Source organism: Papaver somniferum, chromosome 10 (assembly GCF_003573695.1).
Source record: "Papaver somniferum cultivar HN1 chromosome 10, ASM357369v1, whole genome shotgun sequence".
NCBI classification, from domain to species: domain Eukaryota; kingdom Viridiplantae; phylum Streptophyta; class Magnoliopsida; order Ranunculales; family Papaveraceae; genus Papaver; species Papaver somniferum.
This window is the reverse complement of record NC_039367.1, coordinates 33428133-33449121: the sequence shown is the minus strand read 5'-3', so window position 1 is coordinate 33449121 and position 20989 is coordinate 33428133. Positions and strand designations below refer to the sequence as shown.

Below are 20989 nucleotides of genomic sequence, written 5' to 3'. Positions count from 1 at the left end.
AAAATCTCCTTAGACTCTGTTTATTAACGACGGTCTACGCGAGTCTGTTCTTCGTGGTCTTGGTGTTCTTCAGCAGCAGCAACAGCAGAAACCGAGTTTCTGCAACTCGTGATTTCTACTTCCTGAGCTCTCCTCTCGACTCCCAACTCTCGACGACCCTTCCTTGTACCTGGAGAAATCTATTTATACTCCTAATCCTCATTTAATCACGCCTTATCTCTCAAATAATCTTCATTTATCAATATTATTCTCCACGGCCAAAGTTTCCATTTTTTGATCTTCCACGCGCATTCAGATGTATTTCTTTCCTTATATACCTTCTTCACGCTCCATATTGTTTCTAGAGTCATCATACATGAGAAGAACACGTTCAAATTCTCCAAAACTCATGCAAACTCGTCAACTGCTCCTCTCATGCACGTGCTGCCCTGATTCCTTCTCACGGATTTTCCATCCAAATTTGATCGACCAAAACACTCATACCAGCTTTGTTATGATATATAAAATCTTTCCACAAAGTTTCAGCGATTGAATCTCACTAAAACACGTCAAAAAGTCTTCCCAAAGTTCTGCCAGTTGCATGCGTCATTTTTCCCGCCAAAGTTCAGTTTGAATGGAGAAGATGACCTCCCCCTAATCATGTACGGTGTCCCTTTAGCACTTGCACTGGGGGTGTAAATAGTAATTTTTGGGCGTAAATAGTAATTTTTCTGGGATGTTTTCAGCACTTTTTCTGGGTTCCTCTGGCGCATTTCTGGGGTGCCTTTAGTACTCTATCCTGGGGTGTAAAAACCAGTTTTAGAGCCAATATCGCCGCAAGAGCTTCAATCTCTAAAAACATCTACAAGAACACAAAATAACACAATAAGTACTTAATCGAGTCTAACAATACAGAAAATTGAGAACAAAATAGACACATAAATGCGTCTATCAGGAATATAAGTCCCGGTTATTGATTAGTTCATGTTCAACTTGATTTTATCAAAATACGAAACAAAACTCTTAGGTTTATCTATGGGAGACATTTTATCTATATCGTATACTTTTCTGTGTGATTAAGATTTGTTTATTAAAGTCTTCGACTTTAGGTCGTAGCAAGTCTTGGTTGTGGGTGAGATCAGCTAAAGGAATCAAGTGCGTAACATCCTGCTGGGATCAGGAAAGTAAGGAGCGCAACTGTACCTTGAACCAATATGATATTGATTAGGGTTCAACTACAGTCCATACTGAAGTTAGTTTATAGTAGGCTATTGTCTGTAGCGGCTTAATACAGTGTGGTGTTCAATCTGGACTAGGTACCGGGGTTTTTATGCATTTGCGGTTTCCTCGTTAACAAAATTTCCGGTGTCTGTGTTTTTTTATTTTTCGCATTATATTGTTTATCTTTATAATTGAAATATCACAGGTTATGCGTAAGTTCAATCAATTGGGAATCCAACCTTTGGTTGTTGATTAAATTGATTGACACTTGGATATTGGTTTTTGATACCGTCCAAGTTATTTCTTATATTCAATTAGGCCGGAAAATTTCTATTTGTTTGATTGCAGATTGAATTAAGAAATTGAGATATAACTCTTTGATATACTTTTATTAAGATTGAGTCTGACTGTCTAGTTAATTCTCTTGAAAGTATATTGGAGTTAGTCCATACAGATTGCCAAATGAATAATTGGATATGGTTGATAGACCCCTGATTTTTCCATTGGTATCAGAGCAGGCAAACACGCTAAGACCTTATAAGTATTTGTTTGAAGCAATATGATTGTTATGGACAAAAGTGTTACCTCTATAAACGTACCACCAGTCTTCGATGGAACAAACTATTTATGATGGAAATTTTTTATGCGTTCTTTTATTCAAGCGCGATATTTTCAATCATGGGTTTGTATTGTTAATGGATATAATTATCCATTAGTTACAGTAGACGGTGGAACTGTTGCAAAGGATATTGGTGATTATAATGATCTTGAGATTCTTGCTGCAAAGCAGAATTCTGAAGGATTAAATGCTATCATCCATGCCATTACCCCATATCTTCAGCACCACGTTACTACGTGTAATAAGTCTAAAGATGATTGGGATATCTTGGAAACCGTATTCGAAGGGAATGCCGCACAGAATGAAGCAAGGCTTCAAAATATAGCTTCTGACTGGGAAAACCTTCGCATGTAAGATGATGAAACCTTTGATGAGTTTAACCAAAGAATTTTTTTTAACTCCTCATATTCATTAGGAAGAAGTATTCCAGATAAAGTTATTGTGTGCAAAATTCTCAGGTCTCTACCATCAAGATACGAGCCTAAGAAACATGCCATTGGAGAAGCAAACGATCTTTCTACACTCTCCAGAAATACTCTTGTTGGAAATTTAAAGATCTTTGATAATGAACACGCATCTAAAAAAGAGGTGATTTCTCTTAAAGCTGCAAACAATTCTGAATCTTCTAAGGATAAATCTGGTTCGCCGGGTACGAAGGATGTTACTACACGACAATTTAGAAAACTCTTGAGAGACAGGAAAAGGATTTTTTCTAAAGTTACAACATCTCCTAATGATAATGTACAATGCTATAACTTTCGTGGCTTCGGGCACCTTTCTTCAGTATGTCCTAGCTAGAGTCGTAGACAATCGACATATGCAACAGATTTTCCTACTCTTGATGATGGACCCGAATATTGTGATCACCAAGAGTACGCAGGTGAAGTTGCATTAGATTCTGGAAAAATTCTTTCGGATACTGATTTTGATTCTAACGAAGAAGTATTCCATTAAGATCCAGTTGTTAATAATCTTCTTAAGGAATGTCATCAGAACCTCTCGGAGGCTGAAAGCACCATTTTCAGTGAGAAAGTTAAATATGACAGACTTCGTATTCGGAATAAATACTTGCGAGATCAACTTGATTCTATTGGTGCAAGATAATACGAATGCTTAAAGAAGAAATTGCCGGAAGTCGAGATCGGGAAATTACTCTTCAAGGAAAGCTAGATAACTTGGAGAACATTGAGATGAACTTGTTATTTGATTCGAAACGAGAAGATCTCAAAGTTCAATGTGAATCATCCAAGAATGATCTAGTTATTGCACTTGAAAATTTCAAAAGATTAGAAGAAGAAAACTCGAGCTTAAAAGAGAGTTTCTCTAGAAATAACAGCTCAGATAAATTATCCTCGATATTAGGAGCATGTAGAATTCATCGTGATACACGAGGATTGGGCTATGAAGGAATATACGCTTCTAGTATTTGCAAAGAAGTAAAATTTGTCAAAGCTAAAGATTCTTCCCAACTAAAACCTTCCATGGTTGACAAAAGTAAAATATCTCTACCAACTGCGGATGACGAAAAGAGGAAATTCTGTCAAGCTCCAAAGCAAGCACATACAAATTCTGGTAACACTAAACATAACTTTTTCCATTCTACTAAACATTTTTTTTATTGTGGAAAACCAAGTCACTTGCAAAGGATTGCAGTTTCTTAAACGAGATAAAAACAGATCCGATTATGTTAACATGACAAGATCTGATATTCCAAACTGGAGAAAAACTGAGTCACATAATAGCAGTTTTCCAGTATTCCCCCCCAATAAGTTTCATAATTATATTAGGGAGAAAAAGAAATATATTGCTCCAAAATATGCTCAGAAATGGGTACCAAATAAGACCAATAAAACAACGAGTACTATTACGAAGGATCTCCCAGAAAAGAGTTCGAGAAGGGATAACGTCTTAAAAAGTTATGGAACAATTGTTGAAAGTTTCAAGGAAGTTTTTAAATTCCTAGAGTCCATGCATGATTTTGTTTCGAATACCTGTTGTGAGCAAGATTTTGTTCACCTCAATACAACCTGATTGTGTTGGAAGTGCATCCTCACCAAGAAGCCCTTGTAAATACGGTGAGGATTGCAAAAGAATTGGGGTACACATATTATGTTGGGTAATTTTTGAATATGTGGAATATTTTAGGGGTTATCTTGTATCTTTATAAACTCCTTGATGAATGCATTTAGCTTCGGCTATTTGATTGCATCTAAACAAAGTTGATATGTACTTTTATTTGGTCTTGGAGCATCTTCGTGGAAATTTCATTTGGATCACGTTTTCGTAACTTTTCCAATTTTATTGACAAGAAGGGGGAGAATTAATATGTAGTTCACACTACAAATACATATGGTTTACGCGTTTTACGGATCATTATGTAAGGGGGAGTGGTTTACGTGTTCACACTACAAATACATGTTGAGATGGAAGTATTGACTAAGGGGGAGCGATACATATCACCATAGTATTGTTGTCGAAGATGTGATATAAGAACTTTGATACTGCGTAATAATACTATGACAATGTATAACAATGATCGAGAGCTTTTGCTTTCTCATTGTTATGGATACGGATCTTCAACAACTATGATGTTGAATTGAACATGTATGTAATCATGGGAATACTTAGAAAAGACGAAGTTTCGAGTAATATTGAAGCACCAAGGAGATCAAGCATGTGGACGAGAAGCTACAAAGTTTTATTTATTTTTTAATCCAGATGTATTGATAGTTTTGCCATTAAAATTGATAAAGGGAGAGATTGTTAGAGCACTGCTCGGTCGAAATCGCATGCGTTGCTATCTCAGGCATGTTTTTCAAGCTTAGTTGTCAAAACTATATGTCTTGATTTCTAGACTACTTATAGCTAAGTCTCGGACTAGGACAATTAAATGTAGCTGAGCTCCAGACTCCACGACGATCATCTACGAAGACGAAGAACTACTCAAGGAACCGGTGGAACTTCATCCGACTAAAATGTATGTGGAGACTTGAAATTATATATCACTCAAAATTCTACCTCTCTATATCTTATTCTTGAGACAAATCCGTATAATTATGATAGTTTTAATACATACACATTTTCTATTTCGAGCCGAGTTTACTCGCCTATCTTTTTCTCGAAATATGTGTTGGTAAGATTTCGCTTTAACCACTTTTCATCATAACCCGTGACGAAAGTCATGATGACATTTCAATCATGAAAATAGCTTTGATGAGGATAGTTGTGAATAACGGCTGTTATAACATTATAGAAGAATATTTCAATGATTGAAATGTAGAGTTGAGATTACGTAACCAACTATGGATATAAGCATATGTAGTATGTTCGCACATTATTATGTGAATCCATGTGCGGGAAACCAAGTATGTGCATATGTGTGCATACGATATTGGTGAAGGAGACAGGTTGGGTATGCGTACCAGCGGAAGTTTTCGAACCGAAAATTTCTGCTGAGTTTGTAAGTTTGCAAACTAGTAAACCGGTCACCTTAGGTACGCGTAACCATACACGTACCCATGGAAGTTTTCGACTGAAAATTTCTGCTGTATTTCTAAACTCAAATCCGGTAGCTATGGTACACATACCCGTAGGCGTACCCAAGCTGGTTATATTTCTCAAATCGGAAGTTCATGAACTTAAAACAATAATTCAATAAGGAATGAAATCTTTGCAAAACGTGGCTATACTGTTCATGAATTTATTCAAGTGAACCAAACCAATTTTGATTCAATTGTGTCTATTCATAAAGACCTAAGCAATTGAAAAACTCTTCAACTAGTTCTTTTAAAGGCATTTGAACTAGTTGTGAAGAAGATGAATACTGTTAGTATGAAAGTGCTCATGTGGCTAACCATTGGTTAACTATTTGTGAACCAACCAAGTGTACACGTTTAGGTATTGTTACTCAAACCTAAATTAAATTCATTTCATTTGTGTGTGACAAGCTAAGTTTCAATCTAATGGTTGAAAGATATTAGCTTGATTAAATCAGGTTTTTCATGTGAGTGTGAATGTTGAATGCTTTGTTACCAAGGTAACTTATATTGCAAACCCTGATTTGAAAACTATATAAAGGAGACATCTAGCAACTGGAAAAACTAATCCCCACACCTCCAGTATGATACTAGTTGGTTTTGCTAGATTCGGTTCCCCTTTAACCTTAGGTTTCTTCTCGGTACCTTGTAGGTTAACGACTGAAAGACTTCATTGGGATTGTGAAGCCAGACGAAACTACTTCTTTTTTAGTTGAGCGATCTGATCTTGCCATTTTCTATCGAGCGAGTTCAATTGTAAGATTAGCTTGGGATTCTATCTCCGATAGGGCAAGATAAAAAGAAATCACAAATATCTTCGTCTCATCGCTTGTGATTCCGCAATATCTAATTTCGCTACCATACAATTTAGATTATTATGAGGTGATTGATAATTCTGGGTTTTTGTTCGGGAATACAAGTCGGAGTTATGGATTGGTTCATGTTCACCTTGATTTTATCAAAATACGGAACAAAACTCTTAGGTTTATCTGTGGAAGACAGATTTATCTATATCGTAGACTTTTTTGTGTGCTACAGATTTTTTTATTAAAGTCTTCGACATTGGGTTGTTGCAACTCTTGGTTGTGGGTGAGATCAACTAAGGGAATCAAGTGCGCAACATCCTGCTGGGATCAGAGACGTAAAGATCGCAACTGTACCTTGAATCAGTATGAGATTGATTAGGGTTCAACTACAGTCCAGACCGAAGTTAGTTTGTAGTAGGCTAGTGTCTGTAGCGGCTTAATGCCTTGTGGTGTTCAATCTGGACTAGGTCCTGGGGTTTTTCCGCATTTGTGGTTTCCTCGTTAACAAAATTTCTGGTGTTTGTGTTATTTCTTTTCCGCATTATATTGTTTATTTTTATAATTGAAATATTACAAGTTGTGCGTAAGTTCAATCAATTAGAAATCCAACCTTTGGTTTTTGATTAAATCGATTGAAACTTGGATATTGGTTTTTGATACCGATAAAGTTATTCATTATATTCAATTAGGCTCACAAATTCCTATTTGTTTGATTGCGGATTGAATTAAGAAATCGAGATATAACTCTTTGATATACTTTTCTTAATATTGAGTCTGACTGTCTAGTTGATTCTCTTGAAAGTATATTGGAGTTAGTCCATACAGATTGCCAAACGAATAATTGGGTGTGGTTGTTAGTCTATCTTTAAAAAATTTGTCAATCTTTATAACAACTATTTTCTGTAGTTCAGCATCAGTAAAACACAATTTGTGTTTGTTTAAATCCCAACCATTGACATTATCATTAAAAAGGTCCCTGACTTTACTAAATTTTAATTTGATCTCCTTATTGATGGGAACAATCAAATTTTCCTCCCCTGGAATACATTTGTGTTTCCAGATATTAATTTTAGTACCGTTGTTGACCTCCCCAAAATTCCCTTTCCTAAGATTGCTGAAGCTTTTGGAAATTCCTTTCCAAAGCCAGGAATCTATAGGTATTGCTTTGTAGCTGTTATCTAATATATCCCCATTTGGGAAATACTTCTGTTTAAAAATAGTATCCTATAAAGATTTTGGCTAGGCTATCAATATCCAAACTGTCTTAGTAATCATTGCTTCATTCATAATTTTTAGTTTACGGAAACCTAAACCATCCTCTTTTTTACTCTTATTGACTCCAGACCAAACTTTTATGTACAAACCTTTCGAATTACCCTCTTCCCCCCCCCCCCCCCCCCCCCCCCCCCCCCACAAAAAAAAAGAAAAACAAATCACGCTGGAGAGCCGTTATTTTGTTTAGAGTATACTTTGGAATTCTAAAACAATTCATTTGATAGTTAGGAATAGTTTCAATAGCGTATTTAATAAGAACTCCTATACCAGCTGGAGAAACATTCCTGTTTTTCCAACCTTTCAACTTACCAGCAACTCTACCAGTAAGGGGTTCAAAACAGGATATTTTAGACGTATTAGTAAAGAGGGGGCACCAAGATATTTATCATCTAGTTTTATTTTTTGAACTTTTAGGATTTTGATAATAATTTTCTGAAATTTATTAGGAAATCTATCACCAAGATATTAGGAAATTTATTAGCCTATTTTTGACCTGATCCTTCACTGGAAGTTTTGAAAATTTTAAGAATGTTTTTACTTTCCGCAAGGTTTGCATTGGAAAAGATCAGACAATCATCCGCAACAAGCAGATGATTGATCGGATGACTATTTCTAGTAACTTTGATACCATGAATTAACCCTTTGGATTGCGCTGCCATAAAAAAACAGGACAAACTTTCCGTACAGAGAATGAAAAGGTAAGGAGATAAGAGATCTCCTTGCCTTATTCCTCTGGTAGGATAAAAACATTCCCCGGAGAACCATTTAAGAACACAAAAGAGGAAGTGGTGCTTATGCACTGGTGTATAAGGTTACACCAGTCACTACCATACCCCATTTTCCTAAGAATAGCTAAAAGGAAATCCTATCAAACTCTTTGGACATATCAATATTTGTGCCTAAATAACCTGTGTTACCTTTTTTCTTCATAGTGTGTATTAATTCATGAGCTACCATAATGTTGTCAGATATCTACCTATTAGGGGCATAAGCAGATTGAAAGGGAGAAATCAGTTTATCTAGAAGAGGTTTATTCTACTAGACAACAGTTTAAAGATAATTTTATATGTGGTGTTACATAAACTAATCAGACTGAATTGGCTGGCTTCATCTTGGTTTTTAGTTTTCGGAATCAGAGAGATGAATGTATTATTCATTTCCTTAAGAATAAATCCAGTGTTAAATTTTTTACGAACTATAGAAAATATATCCATAAAAATTAAATCCCATTTTTTCTGAAAAAGCCTGCAGGGGAACCATCTGGCCTTGGGTAGGAAGACGATCTCATTTTAAAGACTATCTCTCTGATTTCCTCGTGCCGAGGAGTACGAATGAGGGCTAAGTTGTCATCATCAGTAACCATACAAGAAATGTTGATTAACAAGTCGTTGTTAATTTCAGGTTGAGTAGTAGTCGCCATTTGAAAAATGTTGAAACAACACTTCATTTATCTGGTTTCTACTTTCCAACTAAATCCCATTGTCATTTTTACAAGCCATTATCCTATTTCTCAGAGCTCTAGTTCTCATAAGACCATGAAAATAACTTGTATTTTTATCCCCTAAACTTAGCAGTTAATCCCCACTTTTTATTTTCAAAAAGATTCATTTAAATTATACCATTTCTCAACCTCTAGATTTAACAGTTTCAATTTTTTTTTTTGACCAGACTATTCAAGGTTAGTTATTGCATGTTCCAACCTTAAATGAACATTTCCAAACCGGTTTTTATTCCATAATTTTTTTTTGTAGACAGACAACTTTTTAACAACTTGAAGAGCAGGGGAGCCAAATTGATGTGTTAACCAGGAATCATTCACAACATCTATACAATATTTTTCATCTAGCCAAGTACCGAAGCATTTAAAAGGTTGAGCACCATTATTCCTATCTTGTTATGTACTTAAAATTATGGGACCATGATCTGAAGCTATTGGACTCAAGTGTGACACTTTGGCATCTTGAAAGAGGGAAATCCATTCATTATTTGCTAAACATATATCTAATCTCTTTTCAATCAGTTCTCCATCATTTCTGTGGTTGGACCACGTAAACTGATAACCCTAAATATATTAAACCCGCCTCATTCACAACACTAACAAAATTAGCAATTTCCCCATGTTGATTCTACCAACATACCCAGTTCCACTCTGATGTAATGTAAATTTAAAATCCCCTGTTACCAACCAAGGAAGAGTAATACTAGAAGACATCCGAGACAAACATTCCCAAGTAATATTCTTGTTGTTGGGATAACCATATAAGCAACTAAGAATCCAATCTTTACCAGTTATTTGATCAGTTATACAAGCATTTATGAAGAAATCAGAATATTCAGTAACTTTTAATTTAACTGTGTCAATCCAAGCCACAGTTATTGATGGTTTTTTAAAAGTGATTGTAGTGATAGTGGTAAAAAGGGGGTATTTTCAGACTTGTGAAGAAAAGAATTTTCATATTTAAATTAAACTAAATTACTCAAATAAAGTTGTTTCAAAGTTCTAAAGAAAACACCAAGACTCTGTATTCCACCATCAACCAATTAAGTGATAAACTCTAATCAATATTCATGCAATTTTTCTTTTAAAGTGATTCTAATATTTGCCTCTAATAGATTTTTGAAGTAATAGTTGTAATCACAAAGCATGAAACATCAACAGTTTTAAAACTAAGCATGCTTCATCAAAACAATTCACAACTACTCAATAAAAATCAATTTATCTATATTAGTTCTATGCACATAATCATATAAAAATATTGCAAATAAATAATAAATATAGAATTATACCAATTAATCTGGAACAATGGCTTCCTCCATCGCCTTGGCTAAGGGGTTTAGCTCCTCATCTCAAAAATATGTTCAAAAGATTTATTCATGGATTAATAGGTGTTTTTATTGATGAAGTAGTGTGAAACTGAAGATTGCAACGCTGTACTGGTGTTACAACGTCACTGTTACAACTCAAGTGATGTTTATAAACGATAAAATGGTTCTGCTGTATAAGAACTACACTATGGTTATGCTGTATACACTGTTGAAGAACGACTGACTCTGCGAGTCTGTTCTTCGTCTTCTTCTTCCTCCTCGAGCAGTAACAGAAGTAGCAGGGTATAACTTCTGGGAGTGATTTCTTAGGCCCTAAACTCTCTCTAACTTCCCCTAAAACTTTTCTCTCTGAGCGCAGCAATTGACCCCAAACCTCTTGATCACCTCCTGTGACATCATACCAGCTTATTTATACCTTACAGGGCTATAAAATCTTCACGGAATCTTCCAATATTTCTTTCTTCTTCTTCACGGCCAAGTCACGAGAATTTATCTCTAAACTCTCTTTCACGCGGCTTCTGTACTTTCCAACTTATATCAAACTCTTCCTTAGATATATACATATCTTTGGGAAGAATATCTCGCCTTTAGTCTCCCTGGGATTCAAAAAATAAATCATGCAGGGACCCGTGTGAACTCACTCCCCTGTTTTCACGAGAAACAATCATCCATCCAATTTTGTTTCATTCAAACACGCCTACTTACCCTGTTTGATCCACTCAAGTCCAACCCAATCAAAATCCACAATTGAATATCTTTAAACTGCCCAAAGATTCGAGCCCAAATTCTGTTCCGCTCTGCAAAAGTGTTTCCCGCCAAATTATGTTTTGAATTTTGATGAAAGGAATCTGGCCTCCCCCTAATCCAGTTATGGTGTCCCTTTAGTACATGCCCTGAAGTGGGGTGCCCCTTATCCAAATTAGAGGTGCCTTTAGCAATTCTTCTGGGATGTTTTCAGCTCTTTTTCGGGGTTCCTCCGGGGTATTTCTGGGATGTCTCCAACACACTTCTGGGGCGCTTCTGAGACGTTATCTACGAAGGTTCAAATGCCATATTTTGAGCCAATTTCGCCACAAAAGCTTATTTTCCAATAACACCTACAAATACATAAAATAACTAAATAAGTATAAAATCGAGTACTAACAATATATACAATTGAGATATATTAGACACATAAATGCGTCTATCAAATACCCCCAAACTTATTATTTGCTAGTCCCGAGCAAATCAAAACTAATAAAATAAAATACTAACTCACTGTCGCAGGCATCGTTGATTGCATTTAGCGTATGCAATAAGCCTTTAAACCCCTAGGTGGCCCTAGTGGCCGAGTTATAGTCTCGAGAGGGCTTACCAGAGATATACCCACAAAATCTTTATTCCAGACCCTAACTATCTATGCAGAACCTTGGAAAGCACTAAAGAACCTCCTTGGTTGGCATACTTATTGATTACAAGAGGAAGTACCCTGATGCGAAATTCCAATTGATGTACACGAGTTCGCACTCAAGCATACTAAAATTCATATATAAGTGACAGAGCTCTACTAAGATAGTTTCACTATGGACATCAATATCCGGAGTCAACAAATCACATGGATAGATTAAGAGATGGATATAGAAAAAACATAGATGGTTTTGATGTTGACTAGGTGAATGGTGTTTCTCATATCTGTCTGAAGGCCTCTGCCAAGATGAACCTAACCTAATTGACTGAGTTATCGGTCTGACTAATATCAACGCACTGGCATATACAAGGGAACCAGTGGTCAATAATCCTAACTCTAGGTCAACACAACTGGCATATACAAGGGTACCAGTGGTCGACTTTATTGAATTTTATTCCGTTTGGTCTAATGGTCTGGTCTAAATTTCTCCTTCTTGTTTTTTTTCATAACAATTTTTCTTTTTTCTCTTTTTTTTTGGTATCTCAATCACTCTATTTCACCCTAGCATTGGTAACAACTTGAATCGTGATCCCCACCTAATCACTTAGAGAAACATATTTTAAAAAGAAAATAAAATAAAAACAGAAGTGAAAAGGACTCAACGAGATATGACGAAACTATCATGTTATTTCTAACACCTGAGCTCTGTGCTTTTATGAATAAACTCTTTAGATGTTTCCATCTAGTCAGATTGGTTCCTCAACTCCTAAAACCAAAATTCTTCCATCCACTTAGATTGATTAGTTCCATCCTTAATAAGCATAAATTTCTAGGCTCTGGAGTTTATTCATTGCAACTAAAAAGTTTCCCCCATACTCCCCAACTTAAATCTAACATTGTCCTCAATGTTCTAAAGATAAAATTAAAAGCATGAACAAGGAGAAATTGTTACCATTTGAAGCAAAAGAGTTAAGGAAAGATATTACCTGGTTGCATGAGAATGGGTTACCTCCTAAGAAGTGCTAAGTTTAAAGTCTTCAGCCAGACTTAGGAAAGGATTAGTCAAATCGAACCGTATAACAGTATCCGGAATAACTGTGGGTCTTCAAAACCAAATAGAGATGACCAGAGGAAATTGCAGTAAACCAAGAAAATGAACAAGACTAGCGTACCCTTACCTAGTTTCCTGATAACTATCGCTAACTGTGGTTCAGGTTCAGGTTCTATGAAAGGGTCTAAATAAAATATTTTCCTCGGATGCATTTCCTCATAGGTTGGATCCAAATTATTAGGTCCTAGAGTCTGGAAAAACTCAAATAAGAACTTAGAATCACAAAATAATAACCTAAATAACTGAGGATCCTCTAAGTCAATCAGATTTGACTTACATAATTGACCATAATGAGAGTTGTGGTCATTCTTAGGAAAATGTGTTGATTCTATTAACCTAAAATACGTAGGCTTAGTCTCATAACTTAATAATCGACTCATTTTAAATATAAACGTTCCCACATTTGGAAGAAAACTATTTGGTGGGAAAACAAAATCAATCTTGGTATTATTGCCTGGGTTAACCACATCAACCAGAGGATGGGTTTCTAACAGTTGAGACTCTTGTTGGATATCATTAGGTTCTGGAAAAAGGGTATGAAGATAATCTTGTAAGATGGTTGAGGCATTGATGTCAAATCCCAAGTGAGGGACCTTACTAAGAGTTAAAGCACATGGAGAATGATACTCACCCCCAAACTTAAAGTTTTCAGTGTCTCTAGATAGACTAGTCACAACTTCCCTAATTTCTAGGTCATCAGATTCTTGAAAATGGGCAATTGATTTTTCTAAGTTGTAATCTTGCGGTGCATCCTCACTCACCTCTACGAGTTCATCTAAGACTATTGTTTCTAAATCGTACAACTCTAAAACAATATTATCAGGATAAACCGGTTCCTCTAAACCTTTCTTGGCTTCGTAAACAGGACATACTACATCGTCTAAAACGGGGGTATCTCTGGTCAAATCCTCGTCCTTTTGAATAGGTGAACAATTGTTAAAATTATTAGGATCTGAACCAAAAATAATATAATCATTATAAGGCTCAATTGGGGTAACAAATTCCTGATCACAATTCCCACACATTTCCGATTCTTCATCAACACTATCTTCATCATCATAATATAATTTTTAACATTCAGTAATTCTCAATCTTTGTTCCAAACCAGGCGGTCTATTTTTATAATACTTCTCGTAGATCGTTAGAGTTGATTCATTGCTAACAGTTGGAACATCCCAATGTCGTTTCCCTTGCATATATTCACCAAGAGTCATTTTCGAAGACGTCTCTTGATAACGAGAATTTCTAATCATATATTCCCGTAACGTCATCTCAGGTGGCGTCTCCTGAAAAGGATTCATCATTGATGAAACACAAACTACAGAGAAATTCTACACAATCACAAACAAGGCTGACTCGACCAAATCAAACCTAAAAATCTAGCAAACAAAAAGCATGATGGCTCCACTTAGATTGTTTCTAGACCAGCTTCTATCTTTCGAAAGGGAATTCGTTACAATTTGAGCAAACCCCTCTGGAATCAATCCGAGTTAAAGTAAGTGAAACAGAGACGAGGGAAGCTCAATGGAGCTTTGATACCCAAGGTCTCACCGGCATTACAATGCGGCACGCTTCAACTAAAATTAACCATCATGAACTTCAAAGTATGCTTAAAGAAAAACAAATATTTTTTGAACATTTTCCTATTAAGCTCGTTACCCTATCGGTCTCGTTCTAGTCCAAATTTTAAGGCTTAGGTTCGCGTAGGTTACGTGTTCCTAAGGCGGGCAAGAAGGAACGGTAATGAAATCCGAGTCCTTATCTTAACTTGGACAGGCCTTGCCCTTTACTAGAAAATTAAAGCATCCGTATTCAAGTCCTCAGCATATATCCACCTTAAGGCAAACAGTAAACCCGCTGACAGGGGATTCACTGGTGATTAGAAATTTTACCTCCCGTACCTAACGGGCGAAGAATCGCTGAAGCCGACTCGGGCCAAGACTCCTATGTCATGTACGAACCCGAGGGGTCGAGACGATATTGTAATCGTCGTCCTTCCCTGCACACAATTTGTATTTAAGGGTACCCTCCCGTAGGGTATAAAAAATAAAATAAAATGTCCAAAAAATAAAGTCCAAAGAAAAGTCCAAAAATAATACAAAAAATTACGAAAAATAAAAACCTATTTACAGTTTCTAAAAATAAAATAGCTATATACAAAACTTCTTCTTCACTCCTTTTGGATTCCTCTTTTCTTTTCTTCTCTGGCTTCGCTTTTCTTTTCAGCACTCCATATCTTTTTCTTTACTTTAGCTCAGCTCCAAGTCTGAAAGCAAACAAAAATCCAAAACGGGTAAAAAAGAACAAAAATAATAAAAATAAAAATAAACCTAAAAACAAATCTATAAAGCGTCGGCGGCGCCAAAAATTGATGGTTTTTTAAAAGTGATTGTAGTGATAGTGGTAAAAAGGGGTCTTTTCAGACTTGTGAAGAAAACAATTTCAGATTTAAATTAAACTAAATTACTCAAATAAAGTTGTTTCAAAGTTGTAAAGAAAACACCAAGACTCTGGATTCCACCATTAACCAATTAAGTGATAAAGTCTAATCAATATTCATGCAATTTTTCTTTTAAAGTGATTCTAATATTTGCCTCTAATAGATTTTTGAAGTAATAGTTGTAATCACAAAGCATGAAACATCAACAGTTTTAAAACTAAGCATGCTTCATCAAAACAATTCACAACTACTCAATAAAAATCAATTTATCTATATTCGTTCTATGCAAATAATCATATAAAAATATTGCAAATAAATAATAAAAATAGAATTATACCAATTAATCTGGAACAATGGTTTCCTCCGTCGCCTCGACTAAGGGGTTTAGCTCCTCATCTCAAAAATATGATCAAAAGATTTATTCATGGCTTAATAGGTGTTTTTATTGATGAAGTACTGTGAAACAGAAGATTGCAACGCGGTAATGGTGTTACAGCGTCACTGTTACAACTCAAGTGTTGTTTATAAACGATAAAATGGTTCTACTGTGTAAGAACGACACTATGGTTATGTTGTATACACTGTTGAAGAACGACTGATTCTGCGAGTCTGTTCTTCGTCTTCTTCTTCCTCCTCGAGCAGTAGCAGGGTATAACTTCTGGGAGTGATTTATTCGGCTCTAAACTCTCTCTAACTTCCCCTAAAACTTTTCTCTCTGAGCGCAGCAATTGACCCCAAACCTCTTGATCACCTCCTGTGACATCATACCAGCTTATTTATACCTTACAGGGCTATAAAATCTTCACGGAATCTTCCAATATTTCTTTCTTCTTCTTCACGGCCAAGTCACGAGAATTTATCTCTAAACTCTCTTTCACGCGGCTTCTGTACTTTCCAACTTATATCAAACTCTTCCTTAGATATATACATATCTTTGGGAAGAATATCTCGCCTTTAGTCTCCCTGGGATTCAAAAAATAAATCATGCAGGGACCCGTGTGAACTCACTCCCCTGTTTTCACGAGAAACAATCATCCAGCCAATTTTGTTTGATTCAAACACGCCTAGTTACCCTGTTTGATCCACTCAAGTCCAACCCAATCGAAATCCACAATTGAATATCTTTAAACTGCCCAAAGATTCGAGCCCAAATTCTGTTCCGCTCTGCAAAAGTGTTTCCCGCCAAATTATGTTTTGAATTTTGAAGAAGGAAACTGGCCTCCCCCTAATCCAGTTATGGTGTCCCTTTAGTACATGCCCTGAAGTGTGGTGCCCCTTATCCAAATTAGGGATGCCTTTAGCAATTCTTCTGGGATGTTTTCAGCTCTTTTTCGGGGTTCCTCCGGGGTATTTCTGGGATGTCTCCAACATACTTCTGGGGCGCTTCTGAGACGTTATCTACGGAGGTTCAAATGCCACATTTTGAGCCAATTTCGCCACAAAAGCTTATTTTTCCAATAACACCTACAAATACATAAAATAACTAAATAAGTATAAAATCGAGTACTAACAATATATAGAATTGAGATATATTAGACACATAAATGCGTCTATCAAATACCCCCAAACTTATTATTTGCTAGTCCCGAGCAAATCAAAACTAATAAAATAAAATACTAACTCACTGTCGCAGGCATCGTTGATTGCATTTAGCGTATGCAATAAGCCTTTAAACCCTTAGGTGGCCCTAGTGGCCGAGTTATAGTCTCGAGAGGGCTTACCAGAGATATACCCACAAAATCTTTATTCCAGACACTGTTGAAGAACGATTGACTCTGCGAGTCTGTTCTTCGTCTTCTTCTTCCTCCTCGAGCAGTAACAACAGTAGCAGGGTATAACTTTTGGAAGTGATTTCTTAGGCTCTAAACTCTCTCTAACTTCCCCTAAAACTTTTCTCTCTGAGCGCAGCAATCGACCCCAAACCTCTTGATCACCTCCTGTGACATCATACCAGCTTATTTATACCTTACAGGGCTATAAAATCTTCACAGAATCTTCCAATATTTCTTTCTTCTTCTTCTTCACGGCCAAGTGACGAGAATTTCTCTCTAAACTCTCTTTCACGCGGTTTCTGTACTTTCCAACTTCTATCAAACTCTTCCTTAGATATATACATATCTTTGGGAAGAATATCTCGCCTTTAGTCTCCCTGGGATTCCAAAAATAAGTCATGCAGGGACCCGTGTAAACTCACTCCCCTGTTTTCGCGAGAAACAATCATCCAACCAATTCTGTTCGATCCAAAAACGCATACTTACCCTGTTTGATCCGCTCAAGTCCAGCCCAATCGAAATCCACAATTGAATTTCTTTAAACTGCCCAAAGATTCGAGCCGAAATTCTGTTCCGGTCTGCAAAAGTGTTTCCCTCCAAATTCTGTTTTGAATTTTGAAGAAGGAAACTGGCCTCCCCTTAATCCAGTTATGGCGTCCCTTTAGTACAAGCCCTGAAGTGGGGTGCCCCTTATCCAAATTAGGGGTGCCTTTAGCAATTCTTTTGGGATGTTTTCAGCCCTTTTTCGGGGTTCCTCCGGGGTATTTCTGAGGTGTCTCCAACATACTTCTGGGGCGCTTCTGCTACATTATCTACGGAGGTTCAAATGCCACATTTTGAGCCAATTTCGCCAAAAAAGCTTATTGTTCCAAAAACACCTACAAATACATAAAATAACCAAATAAGTATAAAATCCAGTACTAACAATATATACAATCGAGATATATTAGACACATAAAGCGTCTATCAGTTATACCCCTTGATCTTCCTATCAGATCTACTATTTTCACATTATCATAATGAACCGATCTAAAAAGACTTCTCGCATTTTCTCTAGTATTTTTGGTTTCACTAAGAAAAATAATCTCATGTTGTATCGATTGGACTAAATTCTTAAAATGTTCTCTTGGATACTTTTTACCACAACCTTGACAATTCCATGACATGACTTTCAAAATTCCAAATTGTATGCATTCTTTATACCAAACATAATATGTAAATTCAGATTTTGGATATCTACTATACATATGTTCTTCAGCGTGTTGTACTCATCATGGAATAACCATTTCATATCATATATGTTATAAATATTTGTGACACTAGAATTGAGTTTCATATGAACAGTTGATACACCAATTTTCTCCGAACAAATAATCTTCCAAGAGTAAACATTTATTCTAATGTCATGCTTCTCACTTAACACATAACGATTGTAACTATAGAAAAGAAGTGGCATGTTGTGTACCTGACTGTTGCTTGGAGAAGATTTCACCATTTCAGTCCTTAGGTTAACAGGAACAGCTGAAAGAGTGCTTGCTGGAATGTCAATGATGTAACCATTGAACATTTCAAACGGGTCATCATAGGACAAAATCGAATTTCTAATCATCTGAGGATTAACAAGAATGATATTGTCCACTCCATGAGATTTCACAAAGGGAGCTGGGAATAAATAGTTAAGAAGAGCAGAAGACATATTAGAAGATCTATTTTCAGAATTCGTAATAGGAAAAGAACTGAGGTTACCAGTCTCCATTAACATCTCACCATCTCTAGCTACAACTCCATCCAAGTGTAAATACACCAGCACTTTGAGACCCTTAAGACTTTTTCACATTCGCTTACTCTGCAATGGGAACTTTTCTCTTGTACCTCCTCTTTTTCTTTCTGGTTCCTTAAGATTGATTGTGAATTCAAGCAGAGTGCCCGCCTTGATTTGATGTTCAGTTGCCTCATTCATTCTTCTAACCGCTTCATCAATATCCACCACAGGAAGGTTATCTTTTAAAACTAATTTGTCATCATAAGATATCACTATTGGAGCAGCTTCCTCAATTAACTTTTCCTTATCTTTCGAGTTTCCCAAATCTTCTTTTGACTTGCCTTTAATACGGTTCCTTGCCTCCACCATTCTCTTATTCTCACTAGTTCTTTCAGCATCAAACAATTTGAGCTGCTACCAGATCTAACTCATTATTCTTTCTCACCACCGAAACTGTGAGATTAGGATTACACTCCCTAGAGCATTCCCCTAACCCTCCCACTTTAGGATTAAAATCTTCAATGGAGTCACGAGCAGCTTCTAAAGCTAAAGCATTGATTTGTGCTTTGGTAACACCATAATTACTCATATCTTCATGACCACTGTGACCTGTTAGAGGAGGCTCGTCTTCAAAAGAAATATCAGTCCCTTCAACATTGACTGGTTCTTCGATTATCATCACATCTCCTTCTACACAAGGTTCCACCCGATGATTCAAGACCATGCATAACCCAGAAATCCTCCATGGCGTAACATTATAGTTAACATAGATCCATGCTTCATCCTCTTAAGCTCTCACAAGCACCCTTCTAGGACGAGCACCCGTGACATTAATCTTGATCAACATATTTACTGTTTTATGATCTGGAGAGAGATCCATTGGTTAGAAAAACCACACAATTCACCAATAGCTGCTGCCATGGCTCTATAAGCAGCAAGAGTAAGAAATTGATTAGGAATTCTACATAAAAAGACTATGAATTGCTCGTAATCCATATTTATAGCAGCACCGAACGAGAAACCCTGATTTGATATTTCAATAAGGACCACCAAGTAGCCATCTAAACACCATGGACCATCATCCTTAATTCTCATAATATCAATCTCAAATCCATATCTGTATAAATGGACATCAAGCCTTGCTCCAAATTTCTTGATTTTAACTTCTTTAAATATTGGCCACAGATCTCGTACCAAATTCCTAACTCTGCTAGTGGATATAGTTACATGACAGCATATTCTTCCCATCATACATAAAGCAAAGTCTTCTTTTTCTTCCTCCCGAACCATATGTTTGTCTAAGTAAACAACCGGTTTTATAGCACTTTCAAGATTTAGATTGTTTTTCATATTAATACTAGATTGTTAACAATATCGGTAGATATTTTTCTAGATTTGGTAAATTTTTTTTGAGGAAGTAGCCACAAGCAGATGATTTCCCCTTGTATCTTGATTTCCTTTGACTACATATTTATACTTAAAGAATTTTGTACTCCTAAAAATTAGGCTACCAACTAATTTCAGAGACACCCATTGAGAGATGATCAAGATCAAGTGAAGTATGGTAAAATATCTAAAATCTGAAGAGGTAAGGGGAGGCATGAAGGAGATCAAAACAGATCAAACAAAATAATAAACAAAAACTAGGAGGAAAGATGTTGAGAGGAAAGAGAATCTAGTTTGAAAAGAGCTAGACAGGGAAGAAGGAAAAACCAAAGACTCTAGAGATCGGAGCAGAAAGATCAACTAACCTTTGGAACAAACTAAGAAGGAACCCAAATGACTATTCAATGAATAATCACTGCAAAACTTGTAAAACACCCAACCAACAACCCTACCAACCCAATATGGTGAAGTAAAATTAGAAATCACAAAAGAAGAACTCCGAAACCACAAGATGTGAAGTAAGATGACAATTAGATGAAGTAGATGTGAAAGACAATTAAATGCTGCAGGTGTCTTCAAAAGTGCTTTCCCTTTCAGTGCTGCTTTTGCTACTACAGAACTGCACACTAAGTGTATATGCATGTGTGGGAGATCTATAAATAGGCAATTGTTTGTGGGATAGACACCTGAAATGTTTGGAATGTTAAATGTTTTTTTTTTTCTGTTTAAGGAATTAAGGAAAAATCTCGAGGAATTTGGTCAGTAACGATCTACAATTCAACCATTTCAAACTATAAAAAAGTACCACTAGAAAACTAACAAAAATGAAAAAGTAAAACAGTTTTGTTAACTTGTTCACTCGTGCATAA

At 36.2% G+C, this 20989-nt stretch overlaps 1 protein-coding gene across 1 annotated transcript; it reads right to left on the bottom strand.

Annotated features, from left to right (window-relative positions):
- Positions 1-17788: 17788 nt before the first annotated feature.
- Positions 17789-20733, bottom strand: LOC113319668. Its single transcript, XM_026567911.1, has 2 exons — positions 18438-20733; positions 17789-17850 (listed from the first exon to the last, which is right to left on the bottom strand). The coding sequence occupies exons 1-2, from the start codon at positions 18732-18734 to the stop codon at positions 17833-17835; spliced, it is 315 nt and encodes a 104-aa protein (XP_026423696.1). The 5' UTR covers positions 18735-20733; the 3' UTR covers positions 17789-17832.
- Positions 20734-20989: the final 256 nt, after the last annotated feature.